The sequence below is a fragment of the Equus quagga genome, chromosome 8, assembly GCF_021613505.1.
Source record: "Equus quagga isolate Etosha38 chromosome 8, UCLA_HA_Equagga_1.0, whole genome shotgun sequence".
NCBI lineage: Eukaryota > Metazoa > Chordata > Mammalia > Perissodactyla > Equidae > Equus > Equus quagga.
The window spans coordinates 127,656,481-127,676,483 of NC_060274.1; the positions used below are offsets into that span (position 1 = coordinate 127,656,481).

Sequence of the window (20,003 nt, forward strand, 5' to 3'; positions counted from 1 at the left end):
CTTCATACACTTTAACCAGAACAACATACAGTAATAGACTGGACACAGAAAAGAAGGAAACCCAGTTAACTTCTCTTCAGCCAGACATTTGAGAGATTTGCATGGGCTGGCCTGGTGGTGTAGCGATTAAGTTCACGTGCTCTGCTTTGGCAGCCCAGGGTTTCACAGGTTTGGATCCTGGGTGTGGACCTACACACCACTCATCAAGCCATGCTGTGGTGGTGTCCCCCATACAAAACAGAGGAAGATTAGCACAGATGTTAGCTCAGCAACAATCTTTCTCAAGCAAAAAGAGGAAGATTGCTTGAGGAATCTCTCTTTGAAGAAGACTGGCAACAGACGTTAGCTCAGGGCCAATCTTCTTCACACACAAAAAAGAGAGAGATTTGCAAATATGTAAAACAGTGTCACTCCTCACTACTACATTTTTTGTTTAGGAAAATACAGCTATTTTTCAAAAAAGTTATTTGTGATAATATTCAACAAGTTTACTACTGTCACTTGTACATTAATGTAAATATTTTAAATTTTACATTTCTCAGTTTCATTGACGGATATAACTCATATAAACAAAAGCTCTTTTGGTGATGGATGTTAATTAGATTTATTGTGGTGATAATTTTACAATATATACAAATATCAAATCATTATGTTGCACATCTGAAGCTAATATAATGTTATATCAATTATACCTTAATTAAAAAAAGCTCTCTGGAATCCTCAATAATTTTTACATACGTAATGCAGTCCTAAGACCAAAAAGAATGAGAACTACTGAGTTACAAGATTGAAAGTCCAGCTTAAAGGAGAAGACAGAGACTTCCATAGCCAAGATGGAACATATGAAATGACTATAAAATGTTTTCAAAAGCATGTACACAAATGACTAACGTCCTCATCAGAATGACTAACTTGGGAAGTTACTCCAATTGTTTACTCTGTCATTGCTCAAAATATTTTAGAACCCTCCCTCTGAGACTTCCTTGTAAGACAGTATACAAGAAAGTATTATCATTTTATTGACATGACTCTTGGACAAAGATGGTATTACTCCTCGTACCAAACTGGCTGACTTAGCCAAGTTGCACCTGACTTTCCATTGTTCTTAAAAAATCAAATTCTTGGGAGGAGATCCAAGATGGTGGCGTGAGTAGTCTTCTTTGTCTCTCCCCCTTCGAATCTACAACTAATTGGACATTCATCGCTTAACAAAGGATATCCATATAGCATCTCAGGACGCCTAAGAGACCCACGCTGCTATACATCGGAAGGCGGACGGACTTCCCTCCGGGAGGAGGTGGAGATAGGTGAAAACTCTCTGACCCCGACCCGCGAACAGCCTAGTACCTGCAAGCAGCTTTCTTCCAGCAGATGCCCCCAGAACATCGCCACACACCACAGGCAGGAGGGAGCACACACCAGAGGAGCGACAGTGGAAACAGGTGACCAGAGCCCTACCTAAGCCCCCCGCAATTACACCTAAGGCCAGAGGGAGGCTCCAGAGTTACACACCGGAGGTGGTGGGGAAAAGTCCTACCCGCCATTAGCGGAGAGGCTCCGCCCAGCATCCACAACACCGGGAGGCTCCCAGAGAGAATCCCCAAAGGGGCAGCACCCGCCAGCTGTCACTGTCGGTCTCACAGACTGCAGCTGTCGCCCGATCCAGACTCGGGACTACTGGAGATCTCCTGGGAGAGGACTGGGGCTGGGTGGAGCTCCAGCGGCTGGCTCCGCGGCCTAGGGGTGAAACTCCAGAGTTCCGTCTGGGCAGCAGGCAAAGTCTCTACCTGCCATTAGCGGAGAGGGCCCTCCCAGCATCCACAAGCTGGGAGGCTCCCGGAGAGAATCCCAAACGGGGCAGCAGCCTGCCAGCTGCCGCCGCTGGCCCCACTGACTGCAGCTATCGCCTGGTCTGGGCACGGGGCTCCTGGAGATCTCCTGGGAGAGGTCTGGGGCTGGGTGGAGTTCTGGCAGCCGGCACCGTGGCCCAGGGGGAAACTCTGGGCTTCCGTCCTGGCAGCAGGCATAGCCTCTACCCGCAAATAGCAGAGAGGCCCCGCCCATCACCCACAACGCCAGGAGGGTCCTGAAGAGGAGAATCCCAGGCAGGGCAGCAGTCAGCCAGCTGCCACTGAACTCAAGGTCTCCGGCTATCCCCCAGACAGGGCAAGAGGCTCCCCGAGATCCTGGGGGAGAGGACTGGGGCTGGGTGCAGTTCCAGCGACCCGGCTCCATGGCCCAGGGGGAAACTCTACAGTCTCACAGCAGCCTCAGCGAAAGCCTCTGCACAGCACTAGTAGAGAGCACCCACCCAGCAACCACAAGGCTGGAAGACCCTGGGACAAAAGCAGCATAGCTAGGTGAGCTAACCACAGACTGTAGAAGATGCCAATAGCTCTGCTGTGACCCATAGTGGACAAATGAGATTTTGTGGGTGCCGACAGTGACGGAGCTGCAAATATAAGTGATCCTGCCCCTGGCCGATGGGAAAGCCCATAACATTGCTGCAGACCCTAAGGAGGGAGCACGTCTAGGTGGTCTGCAACAGTAGGCATCAGCAGCCTGAAGCACCCCCGTGATGGCCCCCACAGCTGAAGAGGGAACCCACAGGGCCACTGTGACTACGAGGAGGGGCCCAGGCCCAGTTAGCAACAGCTGATAGGGTTCCTGGTTGGTGAAGTATAAACCCTTGTTCCCCCGCCACACCAGTAGAAACAAGTGGAAGCAGTAAGTGAACTCTATCTCTATGTGGAAGCACAAATCTACACCATCAAGCAATATTAAAAAATATATTAAATCTCCAGAACAGAAGGAAAATGACAAATACACAGAAAACAATCCCAAAGACAATGAAATATAGAACCTAAATGATGACGACTTCAAAACAGCCATCATTAAAAAACTCAGTGAGCTAAAAGAGAATTCAGATAGACAACTCAACGATTTCAGGAGCTATGTCACAAAAGAGTTCGATACTATAAAGAAGAACCAAACAGAAATACTGGAAAGGAAGAACACAATAGAGGAGATTAAGAAATATCTAGACGCACTGAACAGTAGGGCCGATAACATGGAGGAAAGAATTAGCAATTTGGAAGATAGGAATATAGAAATGCTGCAGGCAGAGGAGGAGAGAGAGCTAAGACTAAAAAGAAATGAAGAAACTCTCTGAGAATTATCTGACGCGATTAGGAGATGCAACGTAAGGATTACAGGTATACCAGAGGGAGAAGTGAGGGAGAAGGGGGCAGAAAGCCTATTCAAAGAAATAATGGCTGAGAACCTACCAAACCTGGTGAGAGAGATGGATCTTCAGGTGACAGAAGCCAATAGATCTCCAAACTTTATCAATGCAAGAAGACCAACCCCAAGGCATATAGTAGTGAAGCTAGCAAAAGTCAACAACAAGGAGAAAATACTAAGGGCAGCCAGGCAGAAGAAATTAACCTACAAAGGAACCACCATCAGGCTATCAGCAGATTTCTCAGCAGAAACTTTACAGGCTAGACGAGAGTGGAATGATATATTCAAAAATCTGAAGGACAAAAACCTGCAGCCGAGAATTCTCTACCCAGCGAAAATATCCTTCAAATACGATGGAGAAATAAAAACTTTCCCAGATAAACAAAAATTAAGGGAGTTCATTGCCACAAAACCTCCTCTTCAAGAAATGCTCAGGAAAACCCTCATTCCTGAAAAATCAAAAAAAGGAAAGGGGCTACAAAACCAAGAGCAAAGGAGATAAGTAGAAGGACAACAACAGAGAGTAGCAGCTCTCCATCAGAAGAGATTAAACCATGGGATGAGAAACAAAGGAAATTGAAAAGAACCGGAACACAAGACATAAAATGGCAGCAGTAGGCCCCCACATTTCAATAATCACTCTAAATGTAAATGGATTGAACTCTCCAATCAAAAGACACAGAGTGGCAGGATGGATCAAAGAACAAGACCCAACAATATGCTGCCTCCAGGAAACACATCTCAGCTCCAAAGACAAACACAGACTCAGAGTGAAGGGATGGAAGATAATACTCCAAGCTAATAATGAACAAAAGAAAGCAGGTGTCGCTATACTAATATCAGACAAAGTAGACTTCAAAGCAAAACAGATAAAGAAAGACAAAGAGGGACAGCATATAATGATAAAAGGGACTCTCCACCAAGAAGACATAACACTTATGAATATATACGCACCCAACACAGGAGCACCAAAATTTGTAAAGCAACTCTTAACAGAACTAAAAGAAGACATCAACAATAATACAATAATAGTAGGGGACCTCAACACCCCATTAACACCAATGGATAGAACATCCACACAGAAAATCAACAAGGAAATTATAGAATTAAATGAAAAATTACACCAGATGGACTTAATAGATATATATAGAACACTTCATACAAAAACAGCAGGTTACACATTCTTCTCAAGTGCGCATGGAACATTCCCAAGGATAGACCATATTTTGGGAAACAAAGCAAACATCAATAAATACAAGAGAGTTGAAATAATATCAAGCATCTTTTCTGATCATAATACTATGAAACAAGAAATCAACTACAAGAATAAAGCAGAGAAAGGTGCAAAAATGTGGAGACTAAACAACACGCTACTGAACAAACAATGGATTATTGAAGAAATTAAAGAAGAAATCAAATATTATCTGGAGACAAATGAAAATGAGAACATGTCATACCAAATCATTTGGGATGCAGCAAAAGCAGTCCTAAGAGGGAAATTCATTGCAATACAGGCTCACCTCACTAAACAGGAAAAAGCTCACATAAGCAACCTCAAACGACACCTAACAGAATTAGAAAAAGAAGAACAAAGCCCAGAGTCAGTAGAAGGAGGGAAATAAAAAAAAGAGCAGAAATAAACGATATTGAAACAAAAAAGACAGTAGAAAGGATCAATGAAACAAAGAGTTGGTTCTTCGAAAAACTTAACAAAATCAACAAACCCTTAGCCAGACTCACCAAGAAAAGAAGAGAGAAATCTCAAATAAATAAAATTAGGAATGAGAGAGGAGAAATCACAACAGATACCAAAGAAACACAAGGGATCATAAGAGAATACTATGAAAAACTATATGCCAACAAATCTTACAACCTAGAAGAAATGGACAAATTCCTGGACTCTTACAACCTCCCCAAACTGAATCTGGAAGAAATGGAGAATCTGAATAGGCCAATCACAAGTAAAGAAATAGAAACAGTGATCAAAAACCTCCCCAGAAATAAGAGTCCAGGACCAGACGGCTTCTCTGGAGAATTCTACCAAACATTCAATGAAGATTTAGTACCTATCCTTCTCAAACTATTCCAGAAAACTGAGGAAGATGGAGTACTCCCTAACACATTCTATGAAGCCAACATCACTCTGATCCCCAAACCTGACAAGGACAATATAAAGAAGGAGAACTACAGGCCGATATCACTGATGAACATAGATGCAAAAATCCTCAACAAAATTCTGGCAAACTGAATACAGCAATACATCAAAAAAGATTATACACCATGATCAAGTGGGATTTATACCAGGGACACAGGGATGGTTCAACATCCACAAGTCAATCAACGTGATACACTACATTAACAAAATGAGAAACAAAAACCACATGATCATCTCAATAGATGCAGAGAAAGCATTCAACAAGATCCAACATCCATTTATGATAAAAACCCTCAATAAAATGGGTATAGAAGGAAAGTACCTCAACATAATAAAGGCCATATATGACAAACCCACAGCCAACATCATACTCAACAGACAAAAACTGAAAGCCATCCCTCTGAGGACAGGAACAAGACAAGGGTGCCCATTTTCACCACTCCTATTCAACATAGTACTGGAGGTGTTGGCCAGAGCAATTCGGCAGGAAAAAGAAATAAAAGCAATCCAAATAGGCAATGAATAAGTAAAACTCTCGCTGTTTGCAGACGACATGATCTTATATATAGAAAACCCCAAAGAATCCATAGGAAAACTATTAGAAACAATCAACAGCTACAGCAAAGTTGCAGGGTATAAAATCAACATACATAAATCAGTAGCATTTCTATATGCTAACAATGAACTAACAGAAAAAGAACTCAAGAACTCAATCCCATTCACAATCGCAACGAAAAGAATAAAATACCTTGGGATAAATTTAACCAAGGAAGTGAAAGATTTATACAATGAAAACTACAAGACTTTCTTGAAAGAAATTGACGACGACATAAAGAGATGGAAAGACATTCCATGCACATGGATTGGAAGAATAAACAGTTAAAATGTCCATACTACCTAAAGCAATCTACAGATGCAACGCTATCCCAATCAGAATCCCAAGGACATTCTTTACAGAAATTGAACAAAGAATCCTAAAATTCATATGGGGCAACACAAGACCGCAAATTGCTAAAGCAATCCTGAGTAAGAAAAGCAAAGCCGAGGCATCACAATCCCTGATTTCAAAACATACTACAAAGCTACAGTGATCAAAACAGCATGGTACTGGTACAAAAACAGGTGCAAAGATAAATGGAACAGAATTGAAAGCCCAGAGATAAAACCACACATCTATGGACAGCTAATCTTTGACAAAGGAACTGAGGGCATACAATGGAGAAAAGAAAGTCTCTTCAATAAATGGTGCTGGGAAAACTGGACAGCCACATGTAAAAGAATGAAAATTGACCATTCTTTTTCACCATTCACAAAAATAAACTCAAAATGGATCAAAGACCTAAAGATTAGGCCTGAAACAATAAGTCTTCTAGAAGAGAATATAGGCAGTACATTCTTTGACATCAGTTTCAAAAGAATCTTTTCGGACACTATAACTCCTCAGATGAGGGAAACAATAGAAAGAATAAACAAATGGGACTTCATCAGACTAAAGAGCTTCTTCAAGGCAAGGGAAAACAGGATTGAAACAAAAAAACAGCCCACTAACTGGGAAAAAATATTTACAAGCTACTTATCTGACAAAGGGTTAATCTCCATAATATACAAAGAACTCACACAGCTTAACAACAAAAAAACAAACAACCCGATCAAAAAATGGGCAGAGGACATGAACAGACATTTCTCCAAAGAAGATATGAATGTGGCCAATAGACACATGAAAAGATGTTCATCATTACTAACCATCAGGGAAATGCAAATCAAAACTACACTAAGATATCACCTTACACCCGTTAGATTGGCAAAAATATCCAAAACCAAGAGTGACAAATGTTGGAGAGGTTGTGGAGAAAAAGGAACCCTCATACACTGTTGGTGGGAATGCAAACTGGTGCAGCCACTATGGAAAACAGTATGGAGATTTCTCAAAAAGTTAAAAATAGAAATACCCTATGACCCAGCCATCCCACTACTGGGTATCTATCCTAAGAACCTGAAATCAGCAATCCCAAGAGTCCCATGCACCCCTATGTTCATTGCAGCATTATTTACAATAGCTAAGACGTGGAACCAACCTAAATGCCAGAGACTGATGATTGGATAAAGAAGATATGGTATATATACACAATGGAATACTACTCAGCCATAAAAAAGGACAAAATTGTTCCATTCGCATCAACATGGATGGACCTTGAGGGTATTACGTTAAGCGAAATAAGCCAGACAAAGAAAGACGAACTCTATATGATTCCACTTATAGGTGGAAGTTAACATATAGACAAGGAGAACTGATCGGTGGTTACTAGGGAAAAGGGGGGGTGGGGGAGGGCACAAAGGGGGAAGTGGTGTACCCACAACATGACTAACAATAATGTACAACTGAAATCTCACAAGGTTGTAATCTATCATAATCTTAATAAAAAAAAAATCAAATTCTTTTTCAATGGACAAAAACTTCCCACATTGAGAATATTCAAAATAATGTTTCGTAAGGCCAGAAGCAGAGTGTACTGAGTACAGAGCGATTGAAAGTACCACCCAGAACTTGGAAATAGATTTACCCTTGGACGTAACCTTACAAAATCACGGATAATATCAACATCTTACAGAAGTCACTTTATGGGACAAGATCTCTTCACAACCCAAGTAGAAAATACCCTAAAAATCTGACAAATGTGATTGACTCTTATAGAAATTAAAATAAATGATGTTTCTAGATTTGAGGAATGAGCTGAGAGAAGCAAGGAACAGTCAATCTGGAGTTTCAGAAGGGCAAAGAAGAGTTTAAGTGTTCAGGGTAAAGGGAACCCAAATAACTTCTGCTTGACATGACCATTTCATCGTTTTAGTGAAGATTCACATATGAGGCAATCAGAGTTTGGTGATGGTAACCATTGAGATAATTCAACTGTTTCTCTTGATTCTCTAAGCAACCTTTCTGAGACTGAATTTCCTAACTGGGAAAGAAGACACAGTGGGCAACATAATTTTAGTCTATTTGACAGCTTCACTAATACTGTAAATTAACAGATTTGGCATTTGGCTTGTAAATCAGTACCCACTAGATTTTTTCTTTAAAGACTGGCACCTGAGCTAACATCTGTTGCCAATTTTCTTTTTTTTCCCCTCTTCTCCCCAAAGCCCCCTAGTACATAGTCGTATATTCTAATTGTGGGTCCTTCTAGTTGCGCCACGTGGGATGTCGCCTCAGCATGGCTTGACGAGCGGTGCCAAGTCTGCGCCCAGGATCCGAACTGGCGAAACCCTGGGCCGCTGAAGCAGAGCATGCGAACTTAATCACTTGGCCACAGGGCCGGCCCCTGCTAGATTTTATGATCATAAAAGTAGCTACTATTTGTGCCTACTGTGGTATCAGCAGTACATAACTTATATACATTATTTCTTTTAATTGTTACATTAACTCTGTTATTATTCTACTTTTTAAGATGAAAAGACTAGTAGACTCAGTATCACTGAGTCTGATAAAATCTGAGTGAAAGGAGGAAATAGAGTTTTTGGATCTACTAAGCTAAAGATCAAACCAATCTGGCCTTTTTCAACCATTTCTTTTAGTATTCCCTCTAACAGCAACAAGCAGCCCCAAATGTTTTCAATAGCAGCATCTTTACTGGACCAAGTATACAGATAATACTCACACAGATATTCGTTAATCAACATTTCAGGCAAGTCAAGCGTGTTCCAGGAACTGAGTGAGGTGCTAGGGATATACATATGTAGCAGACAAAGTTCCTGTCCTCTAAGAATTTAATGAGGGGGAGTCACAAGGTTTAAAAAGTGCAATAAAGTACTGTAGGGGCTATAATACAAATACACACGGGGCGCTGTGAAGGCATAAAATGTGGATGGTCGATTCTAATCCGTGTGACAGGCGTATTTAATTTTGAATGAGAGACCTAGCACATAGTCTTCTCAGATACATACAGAATGTGCACTGATAGAGCAATGCTTTTTTCCTTTTTACCTGGCACGCCCTTTCCCTATTCTCGTAATCAAAATCCCTAAGGCCTAGATTATTGAACGAAGGAAAATTCTACACATTCTTCAGGGTCACTTCCTTTCATGAAGCTATTACTATCCATAAGAACACAGTACCAGCCTGTCTCCCGCATGTCGATGTTCAAGATTAAACGGAAAGGGATCTATCCTAGCTTGCCACCAATTCCAAAATCTTTACATTTGGCAGGAACTTGGCAGCTGCCTGTTCAATTGAAGGTAAACAGCATAGGTAGGTAGAATCGGGGGAAAGAAGGAGAGTAGAAAAAACCTCAAACTATTTAGATTTTCATATGTTTGGACAATCTATGCAAACTTCTACTAAACAAAAGCCCATGAGTATTCTTATGGCTATCATCAAAGTTTTTTTTTTTAAAGATTTTATTTATTTTTTATTTTTCCTTCTCCCCAAAGCCCCCCAGTACATAGTTGTATATTTTAGTTGTGAGTCCTTCTAGTTGTGGCATGTGGGACGCTGCCTCCACGTGGCCTGATGAGCGGTGCCATGACCGCGCCCAGGATCTGAACTGGCGAAACCCTAGGTCGAGGTGGTGGAGTGCCGAATTTAGCCACTCGGCCACGGGGCCAGCCCCCTAAGTTCTTAACACTCACTAACAAAAGTTCATTTTGTTAGAGGCAATCATATACCTTCAATAGCTGTTAAGTAGAATACATATGCTATCGATGTTTTTAAACACTGATTTAGTAAGTTATAAGAGTTCACACTAGAGCAGGAAGGAGTGCTTAAAAACCAAATTCATCAGCAATGAATGATATTAAGGCAAACATGGACGTAAGACTCATTTGGATAAAGGCTGATTTCCCCTGATTTCTGTGAGTAAATCTGTCTACAGATGGACCCAACAGCAAAGTTTCAAACCGGTAAGTACAAAAGGCTACCTAGAGCAGCCAACGTTCTAAGCCAAATATTGCCCCTGTCCTCTAACAGGCTGGATTTCCACTCACAAACGTACACTGCTTAGTAGTTTTCCTACTGATAGACAGAGAACATTCACTCCAGGCAAAAACGTGTGTAACTACAACGCTGGAACGAGCAGAATGGCAAGAGACTGCAGCAGCTGTGTTAGGGCCAACACAAAATCTGGCCCTTCTCATGGCAGTCCCTCAAGTTAGAGAAGTTCTTCACATCTGACATTAGGCTCCTCTGCCACTGTGAAAATTCAGTAGCCTTTCAGGGCGGAGTGCCAGGCCTGGCTCTTCCATAAAGCTTTGTCTAAATTATACAGAAAAGTCAACTGTTACCCAAATGTTATATGGTTAAATTCCATTGTTTCCAAGTATATTCCCTGAGGAGTTGCTGCTTTTATAATGCTTTTTAAAGCAATAATCCTATAAGAGGAAAGGAAAAATAGATAAATATATAAAGTCAAGCAAAAACTCCTATATATATGTGACTATTTAAGCAGCATTAATTTCTAGCAGAATTCGTAAGGACTAAATTTTAAATTATAAAACCCAACAAATTAGTAATTCCATTAAATGCATAATTAAGATTTCATTAGGAAGTTATATCACTGTGCTTCAAAATTTCATTTAGACAGAAAAATCGACTATGTATATGCAAGCTCCCAGAAAGACAGTAAAGCACAGAACCTAAACCGCAGGGGCTTAATGTTGGCGGAATGCTCATTCCCCCCTCGTGTGTGAGGAGAAACACTTCTGGTGTATTCTCGCATCCTCTCGTGCTCTCTTCCCCAGGGAAGGAGAGATTTTTCCAACAGGTTATTTTGAGAGAGGGAACTACACACGCACTGATCAGCCCCTTCCTCTCTGCTGACAGCTTGCCTGCAGGAAGCACACATTCTGCTGGGTTCCGAGACTTTAGTACAAGCAGCATTTAGAAATGAGCCTTTGGCAACATAAAGTTCACTGATAACCTTGACGAGAACACTTTTCGTGGAACAGTGGAGACAGATGTCAGACTGCAGCGGCCTAAAGAGTGAATGGGAGACAAGGAAGGACAGGCACAGTGTACAAACACCTCTTTTCTCTGCTAAGGAGTAAGCGAATGGGGCTGATTAAGGGTTTGTATTTGTTTTGTTTTTAGTGTTTTATGCTGGGGTACTGAGGGAAATGATTGGTAGAAAAGACTGAAGATGCACAAAAGAGAGAAAAATGACCACAGGAGTGTGAATATCTGCAGGAGTGACGTCCCTAAGGAAGAGGAATGGGATGGACGGAATCCACATCACAAGAAGTTGCCCTTCCTTAGAAGCAAAAATATTTATTCTATTTTACAGGAGGGAATTCAGAGAAAATCAGTACATATATTATTATCAGTACAGACAATGAAAAAGCAGGAGTTGCTATATTAATATTCAATTAAAGTAGACTTCAGGGGCTGGCCCCGCAGCCGAGTGGTTTAGTTTGTGCACTCCACTTTGGCGGCCTGGGATTTTGTCGGTTCAGATCCTGGGCATGGACATGGCACTGCTCATCAGGCAATGCTGAGGTGGCGTCTCACATGCCACAACTAGAAGGACCTACAACTAGAATATACAACTATGTACTGGGGGGCTTCGAGGAGAAGTAGGAAAAAAAAATAAAGATTGGCAACAGATGTTAGCTCAGGTGCCAATCTTTAAGAAAGTAGACTTCAGGGGCCAGCCCAGTGGCACAGAAGTTAAGTGCGCACATTCCGCTTCTTGGCGGCCTGGGGTTTGCCGGTTCGGATCCTGGGTGCGGACATGGCACCACTTGGTAAAAGTCATGCTGTGGTAGGCATCCCACGTATAACGTAGAGGAAGATGGGCATGGATGTTAGCTCAGGGCCAGTCTTCCCCAGCAAAAAGAGGAGGATTGGCAGTAGTTAGCTCAGGGCTAATCTTCCTCAAAAAAAAAAAAAAAGAAAGAAAGAAAGTAGACTTCAGAGCAAAGAAAATTACTAGAGACAAAAAGAGACATTACATAAGGATAAAAGGATCAATCCAACACGAAGACATATGATTCTAAACGTGTACACATCAAACAGAGCCTCAAAATACATGAAGCAAAACTAACACAGCTGAAAGGAGAAACAGACAAATCCAACCCATAGCTGGGACTTTAACACCCACCTCTCAGCAACTGATACACTAGACAGAAAATCATAAGGATACAGAAGAGGTGAACAACACAACCTACAGGATCTAATTGACACATATGGAACATTCCACCCAACAATAGCAGAATATACATTTTTTAAAAGTGCCTATGGAACATTTATCAAGACAGATCATGGGGCCAGCCCAGTGGCTGAGTGGTGAAGTTCATGTGCTCTGCTTCAGCAGCCCAGGGTTTTGCCAGTTTGATTCCTGGGTGTAGACATGGCACTGCTCATCAAGCCATGCTGAGGCGGCGTCCCACATGCCACAACTGGAAGGACCCATAAATAAAAATACACAACTATGTACCAGGGGGCTTTGAGGAGAAAAAGAAAAAAAAATAAAATCTTTACCAAAAAAAAAAGATCACATCCTGGGCCATAAAACAAACCTCAACACATTTAAAAGAACTGAAATCAGAGTATGATCTCTGACAATAATGGAAACAAACTAGAAACCATAACAGAAAGACAACAGGAAAAAATGAGGGAGTTCTTGTCATATTTCTTGGGGCTGGCCCCGTGGCCAAGTAGTTAAGCCCGTGCTCTCTGCTTCAGTGGCCCAGGGTTTCACCAGTTCAGATCCTGGGCGTGGACATGGCACCACTCATCAGGCCATGTTGAGGCAGCGTCCCACGTGCCACAACTAGAAGGACCCACAACTAAAATATACAACTATATACTGGGGGGACTTGGAGAGAAAAAGCAGAAAAACAATTTCTTTTCTCAATGACATATGAGGCAAAGTGGAAAGAGAGGAGAAAAGAGGAGGAAGGTATGAAATTCATCCACTAAACAATTAATGAGTGCCTACTGTGGGCTAAATCTTGTTCTAGGCACTGGGACTAAAGGAGAAAACCCAAAAGACAACAAAGTCTGCTCTCTTGACCCCTTAAATGGCAGAGTGGGAGGCGGGGAGGAAGACAACACATAAACAATATAAAATGTCAGGTGTGATAAGTGTTAAGAAGAAGAATAAACAGACTAAAGGAGAGAATTAACAGTAGGAAGGACTGCCTTAGACTGGGTGATCAGGAAAAGCTTCCAAGTTGACCTGTGAGCAGAAACCTGCAGCAAGCGAGGAAGTGAGCCCTGTGAATTTCTGAGGGCACAGCAATGCAGGCAGAGTGTACAGGAAATACAAAAGTCTGTGAGACTGAAGAAGAGTAAGTGAGGGAGAGTAGGAGAGGAGACCAGAGTATGGGTGGGGCTGAAGGGCAAATCATGTAGAAGTGCAAATCATGCATCATTGCAGGAAATAAGAACTCTAGATTTTATTATAAATGATACAAGAGCCTCTGGAAAGCTTTCAGCAGTATGGTCTCCTTATTTATTTATTTATTTATTGAAGATTAGCCCTGAGCTAACATCTGCTGCCAATCCTCTTTTTGCTGAGGAAGCCTGGCTCTGGGCTAACATCTGTGCCCATCTTCCTCTACTTTATATGTGGGACACCTGCCACAGCATGGCTTGCTAAGTCGTGTGTAGGTCCGTACCTGGGATCTGAACCAGCGAACCCCAAGCTGCCAAAGCAGAACATGTGAACTTAAGCACTAGCCACTGGGCTGGCCCCTCTCCTTATGTTTGAAATGGATCAGCCTGGATACCATGTGGAACATACACCAGGGTAAATATGCATGGAAAGGGTGGGAGCAGAGATCGGTTAGGAGGCTATTGCAATAAAGGAGGTGACAGCAACTAGGAACAAGAATGGCTGCGATAAAGACAGTGAAATGTGGGCAAATTCCTGATATATACTGAGGGCACAGCAGACAGAATTTGCTAATGAATTGAATGTGGGTTGACAGGAGAGAAAAAGAGGATTCAAGAATGACTCCAAGGTTTTTGGCTTGGGAACAAGTAGAACAAAGTCGCCATTTAACAAGATAGGGAAGACCTGGGAGGAAGGTTGGGGTATGGGTGTGCACGTGTGGTGGTAAATCAAGACTTCAGTTTCATATTCATAATAGTCAAGACGTGGAAGGAAGCCAATTGCCCATCAACAGATGAGTGGATAAAGAACATGTGGTATATACACACAATGGAATATTACTCAGCCATAAAAAAGACAAAATCGCACTATTTCCAATAAAATGGATGGCCCTTGAGGGTATTATGCTAAGCGAAGTAAGTCAGACTGAGAGAGACAAATACTGTATGATTTCACTCATATGTGGAAGATAAACACACAGAGAACAGATTAGTGGCTACCAGAGAAGGGGGTGGGAGGAGGCCAAAAGGGGTAAAGGAGTATGTATAGCGATGGATAAAAACTAGACTATTGGTGGAGAACACGCAGTCTATACAGAAACTGAAATTTAATAACACACATCTGAAATTTACACAATGTTATAAGCCAATATGACCTTAATGAAATAGTAATTAAAAAAAATTTTTTTAAAGCAATAGACTAGAGGAAACAACCCAAATGTCCCCCAACTGATGAATGGATAAATAAAATGTGGTAAATGCAAACAAAAGAGAATAGTGAGTGAACACCAGTAAACCTTTGCCTAGATTCATCTATTGCTAACACTTGGCCAAATTTTTCTTTTGCTGAGCCACTTCCTCTCAAATATTTTATATCTCCTAAGAAAAAAGGTATCCTCCTGCACAAATACATTACTACAATTATCACACTCATAAACTTAAGATTGATAAATACAATACGCTTCTTTAATACATACTCTTTCTTATATTTTCCCCGGATCTGGGATTCAACCAACAATGAGCATGTTAAGTTTGAGATGCCTAGTAAACATCCATGTGGATATGTCAAGGAGATAATGGAACAAACGTGTATGGAGCTTAGGAGTAAGGTCGGATTTGATGACAGATGTTTTGCAGTGAGAAAGGGAACTAATTACTAGGCAGATCTAGTTGGCCTGGGAGTCCATCCAAGGTTGATGGTTAGAAATTTAAAATGAAACGTCAGCCTAGTGGTGATTTTCCCCAGCAATATTCAGCCGAGTGGGTAGAGACAGCAAAAGCAGACAGCTGGCTGAAGCACGATTAGGAGAGCAGGTCAGAGGTGTGAAGAGGCAAGGAAGCTGATGGTATCTATAATGGAGGAATGGTAATGATGGAGCGCTGATTCCATTCTGGGTAAGAAGCGAAGCAAAGATGGAGGGGATAAGTGTTGTTCTAAAAGTCTGCGATTACACAAAACCAAAATATTATTATTCAATAAATATTAAATATTTGTCTCATTTAATATTAGCCTCTGGCAAAAAGGCCACTCTACTCTTTTCTTCAAAGAAAAGAAAACCAGTCATCATTATCTATAAATACTTATCAAGTGTTGACTATGCAGCGACTACAGAGCTTAGTGAAAGGAGTCTCTCAGACCCCCTCCTAGAGGCAGAGCTGAAGGGAAACTGAGAAATCAGAGTCTACACCCTCCTTTTACAAAGGTAGAAGCCACGTTGTAAGAACTTATCCAAAATCACAAAGCTTGTTCTTGGCAGAGCCAAGACTAGAACCAAGGTCTTCAAACTTCTCACCCAGCATTCTCCATCTCAGCCTCCAAAATTATGACATTAGAGAACTTCTGGAAGAACGTACAAAAAAAATTCACCTTGGGAAATGATAATGGGGGAGGGGTTCCTACTTTTTACTTCAGCACTTCTGGAATTTTCGATCACCAGCATGTACTACTTTAATAATAAATAGGACTAATTAATTAAAGAAAAAAGCAAACAGTATGTTCTACCTGGCAACCCAAACTGAACAAGACACTTTCTATTTTTTATCCATTCATTATTTTAAAACTCAAGGCATACCAGCATTTTTGAGAAAAAGTATAATAAACTAGTATTTAACAACTATATGCAAACGAAGCCATTTTGTGGATGATACCAAAATATTGCCAAAATCACTTGAATCTAGGGGCCGCCCCGTGGCTGAGTGGTTAAGTTCGAGAACTCTACTTCCGCAGCCCAGGGTTTCACAGGTTTGGATCCTGGGCGCGGACACGGCACCACTCGTCAGGGCACGCTGAGGCGGCGTGCCACATGCCACAACTAGAAGGACCCACAACTAAGATATACAACTATGTACTGGGGGGTAACGGGGAGAAAAAGGAAAAAAAAAAAATCAAACCTTTAAAAAAAAAAATCACTTCAATCTTTTCTAATCTTCAGAGGGATATAAAAGTAAAAATGCCATTGCTACTGTGCAAAACCAAGGTAAAAATCAGATTATCCTCTCGTCAATTGTATTCAAATGCTTGTCTTCTCTAAACCAAGGGCTTACTATACAAGTTTCCCCTTGCTCTCACCTACCACAAACTGCAGCCCTTCAATCTGTTACAATATTCTTTGCAACTTGGTTTTCTCGGAAGAACCTGTATAAAATGACTTCTCCCCACTCACAAGACGTGGGAAAGCTCAGCTATTTTATATGGTGGGAATTCTAGTGAATTACAATTTTAAAGCAGCTTATTTCAGTTTCCGGGGATAGCTTGTGACTTCAGGTATCCTCCTCAACACAATACCTCGAAGTAGAACCCACAAAGTAGACTAATGTGTGAACAAAGAAAACACCATCCAAACAAATTAAGCAATGGTCATACAGTGCCCAGCACTTAAGGGCAGAGAGGCTTGCTTAGCCGGTTTTGAACAAAAAGGAAAAGGATAAAGAAGCACCAGTTGCCCAGCTCGCTACTCTTCCCCCTCCACCCACTGCACTCTGAAGTAACCTGAGCGAGGCAATCTGGCTTAGGATCTCCAGACAGGCATGGCAGGCAAAGGATGATGCTAAAATCTTTTTTTTTTTTCTTCAGGAAGATTAGCCCTGAGCAAACATCTGCTGCAATCCTTTTTGCTGAGGAAGCCTGGCCTCGAGCTAACATCCATGCCCATATTCCTCTACTTTATATGTGGGATACCTGCCACAGCATGGCCTCGCCAAGCAGTACCACGTCCACATCCAGGATCAGAACCCACAAGGCCCGAGGCCACCAAAGCAGGCGAACTTAACCACTACGCCACCAGGCTGGCCCTGATGCTAAAATCTTTGTTCAACGATTTGATTGTGCTGGGATCCCATTTTTTGGATGCTAGGCTTGTTCTAACTGCAAAAGTCATCCAAGTTGAAGGTGGGTTTCAAATGATCATTTAAATAAGTAATGTTGTAACTGAAGTAGTTCTTGTACCAAGCAGTGGCTCTACCTTTAAGGAGCAGGGCTTGGCAAACTATGGCCAGCGGGCCAAATCCAAAAGCTTGAAAAATGAAAGCTTTACTGGAACACACCCACGCTCGTTTGTTTACATATCTATGGCTGCCTTCACACCAGGACTGCAGTTGAGTACGGAGTTGCAACAGAGACCAAACGGCCTGCAAAGCCTCAAAACTGACTATGTGGATCTTTACAGGAACAGTCTGCTGACTCCTGGAGTATTGCTTCTCTCCTCACCTGCATGAAAGACCCTTCATAACCCACCCCGGCCTATTTCTCAGGGCTAACTTCTCCACCCCGTTCTCCCACTAGCTTTGTTCCAACTGTACACAACTTCTTGCAGCTCCCCTAAATGAGCCATGCTCTCCACTAAACGCAGAATTTATTTGCCAGGCTCTCTCTCTGCTTTGAGTGCCATCCCCTCCTTGCCAAACCAACGGCAAACGGCCCTTAAAAACTTCAGTTCGGTCATCGTCTCCTCCCAGTTAGTTTTCCAGGACGCCTGTCCCTCTATTGGAGAGCATGATTTATTACATACACTATTCTAAGTTTTAAGTCAGCCTCCCTTCCTCGTTCTTTAACGGCAGAAGTTGTTTCTTACTCCTATTCCTTAACTAGTGACCTGTTGGTTCAGTTCCCAAATAAACTCTTACAGGACATGAAACGGCCTGTGTGGCTCTGGAGGTATTTAGGCCGGAATGGTAAAGTGGGATCGAGGGCTTGATGCCACAGGCAGCGACGTGTGGACTAGCGGGAGAAGGGGAGGCAACCTACTCAAAGACCCCCGTCCTAAAAAGCGTCCACAAGCGCTCCAGGGGGCGAGCCCTCCCCGTTCCCAGCTTCTCTGACACGGCTTACCACCTCTAACGGCAGCGAGCTTGCGACAGGCGGGACCACAACGCCAGCATTTCGGCCCCGCCTGTGCTCGCGGCAGGTCCTGCACCTACGGGAACAACGTTCTCCGTCTGCGCTCGGAGAGCGCGCGTTAGGCCGCCCACCTCGGAGGGCCCCGGGTCAGCGGGAACGGCCCCGGGCGCAGGGCGTCTGCCCCATGGCGGGGCGCCCCGCCTCCCCTCATCTCCCTCGCTCCCACCCCGGCGGCTCTCACCTCCGTCCCAGACTCAGCCCTATGGAACGCACTACACATCGCCGCGGCGGCTCGGCGCACCAGGAACTCAAGCTTCCCGCCACCAGCGCCGTTAACCGCGGGCGGCGCCGACCCCACAGCCACTCAGACGCGCTGACCCGCTGACCCGGGCGCGAGCGTGCGCACTGCGTCCGCCCTCGGCCGGGAGGCGGCGGGCATGCGCAGTAGGGCGTGCGCGCCCACCCCAGCCCCCTCCCGCTCAGGTGACGTCAGACCCCGTCTCCTAGGAGACCGGGAGACGGCTGGGGATTTTATTTTCTTCTCTCTCATAAACTTGCATTTATTTTTATTAGGTAAAAGTGGCAGCATGTACCTACTTCTTTTTTTTTTTTAACTATTAACAAAACATTTACTGAGCAAGCAGGCCTTTTTGTACGTTCTTGGGTTAAAAGTCTTTAGCTGCTGTGCATGGTTAATTCTGAAGAAAGGAAAAAAGTACACTAAATTTAAAAGAATTTTACCGAGCCTGCAGACTTATCAATTTCTTTTCGGCGGTAGAAGAATTCTCTTACTGTTGGTTATGAAGTGTCCATCCATTGAGATAGATAGATCCATAGATGACAGCAAGATAGATGGATACTGAGAATTTACTACATGCCAGACCCTGTGCCAAGTTCTGGGCACACAACAAAGGATAAGAGACATGCCTGAGTGGAGTTTACAACCCATTAAGTCATTTACTGGAATGTGTTTTTTAAAAACTCACTTTCCGACAGCTCTATCTGTTGTTTAATTGGGCAAAACTGTGAGGTTGGCTGTCTCCAGGTTCTCTTTTTTCTTATCCTTACAGTTGCAGCTGTGCAATTAAGAAGTAATTATTATAATAATAGTAATGATAGTTAACACTTTTAGTGCTTAGTATGGGCCAGGCACTGTCCTAAGTGCCTTACATATAATAATCCATTTAATCTTTACAGTCCTATGAGGGGGGAACTGTTATTACCCCCATTTTTACAGATGAAGAAACTGAGGCACAGTTTTGGCCCACATTACTTCATTGACCACATTGTAATGGGTTGACACATTAATGGGAAGTAGGAAGCAAAGACCATAAATACATGCAGCTCTTCAAAGAAACTTGGCTGTGAAGGAAGGAAATAACGGTACCTAGAAAAAATATGTAGGATCAAGGAAGAGTCTTTTAAGAAGGCAAAGTCTGGGG

The 20,003-nt window shown here is 42.6% G+C and overlaps 1 protein-coding gene across 3 annotated transcripts in view; it reads right to left on the bottom strand.

Annotated features, from left to right (window-relative positions):
* XRCC2 (X-ray repair cross complementing 2) overlaps positions 1–18,946 on the bottom strand; it is a 33,236-nt gene extending 14,290 nt beyond the window's left edge. For 2 of the 3 annotated variants that reach the window (XM_046669937.1, XM_046669936.1), the window contains exon 1: positions 18,803–18,946. In XM_046669937.1, the coding sequence (XP_046525893.1) occupies positions 18,803–18,841 (39 nt within the window). In that variant the 5' untranslated portion in view covers positions 18,842–18,946. The remainder of the gene's footprint in view (positions 1–18,802) is intronic. The other variant, XR_006889794.1, reaches the window with a different exon arrangement.
* Positions 18,947–20,003: the final 1,057 nt, after the last annotated feature.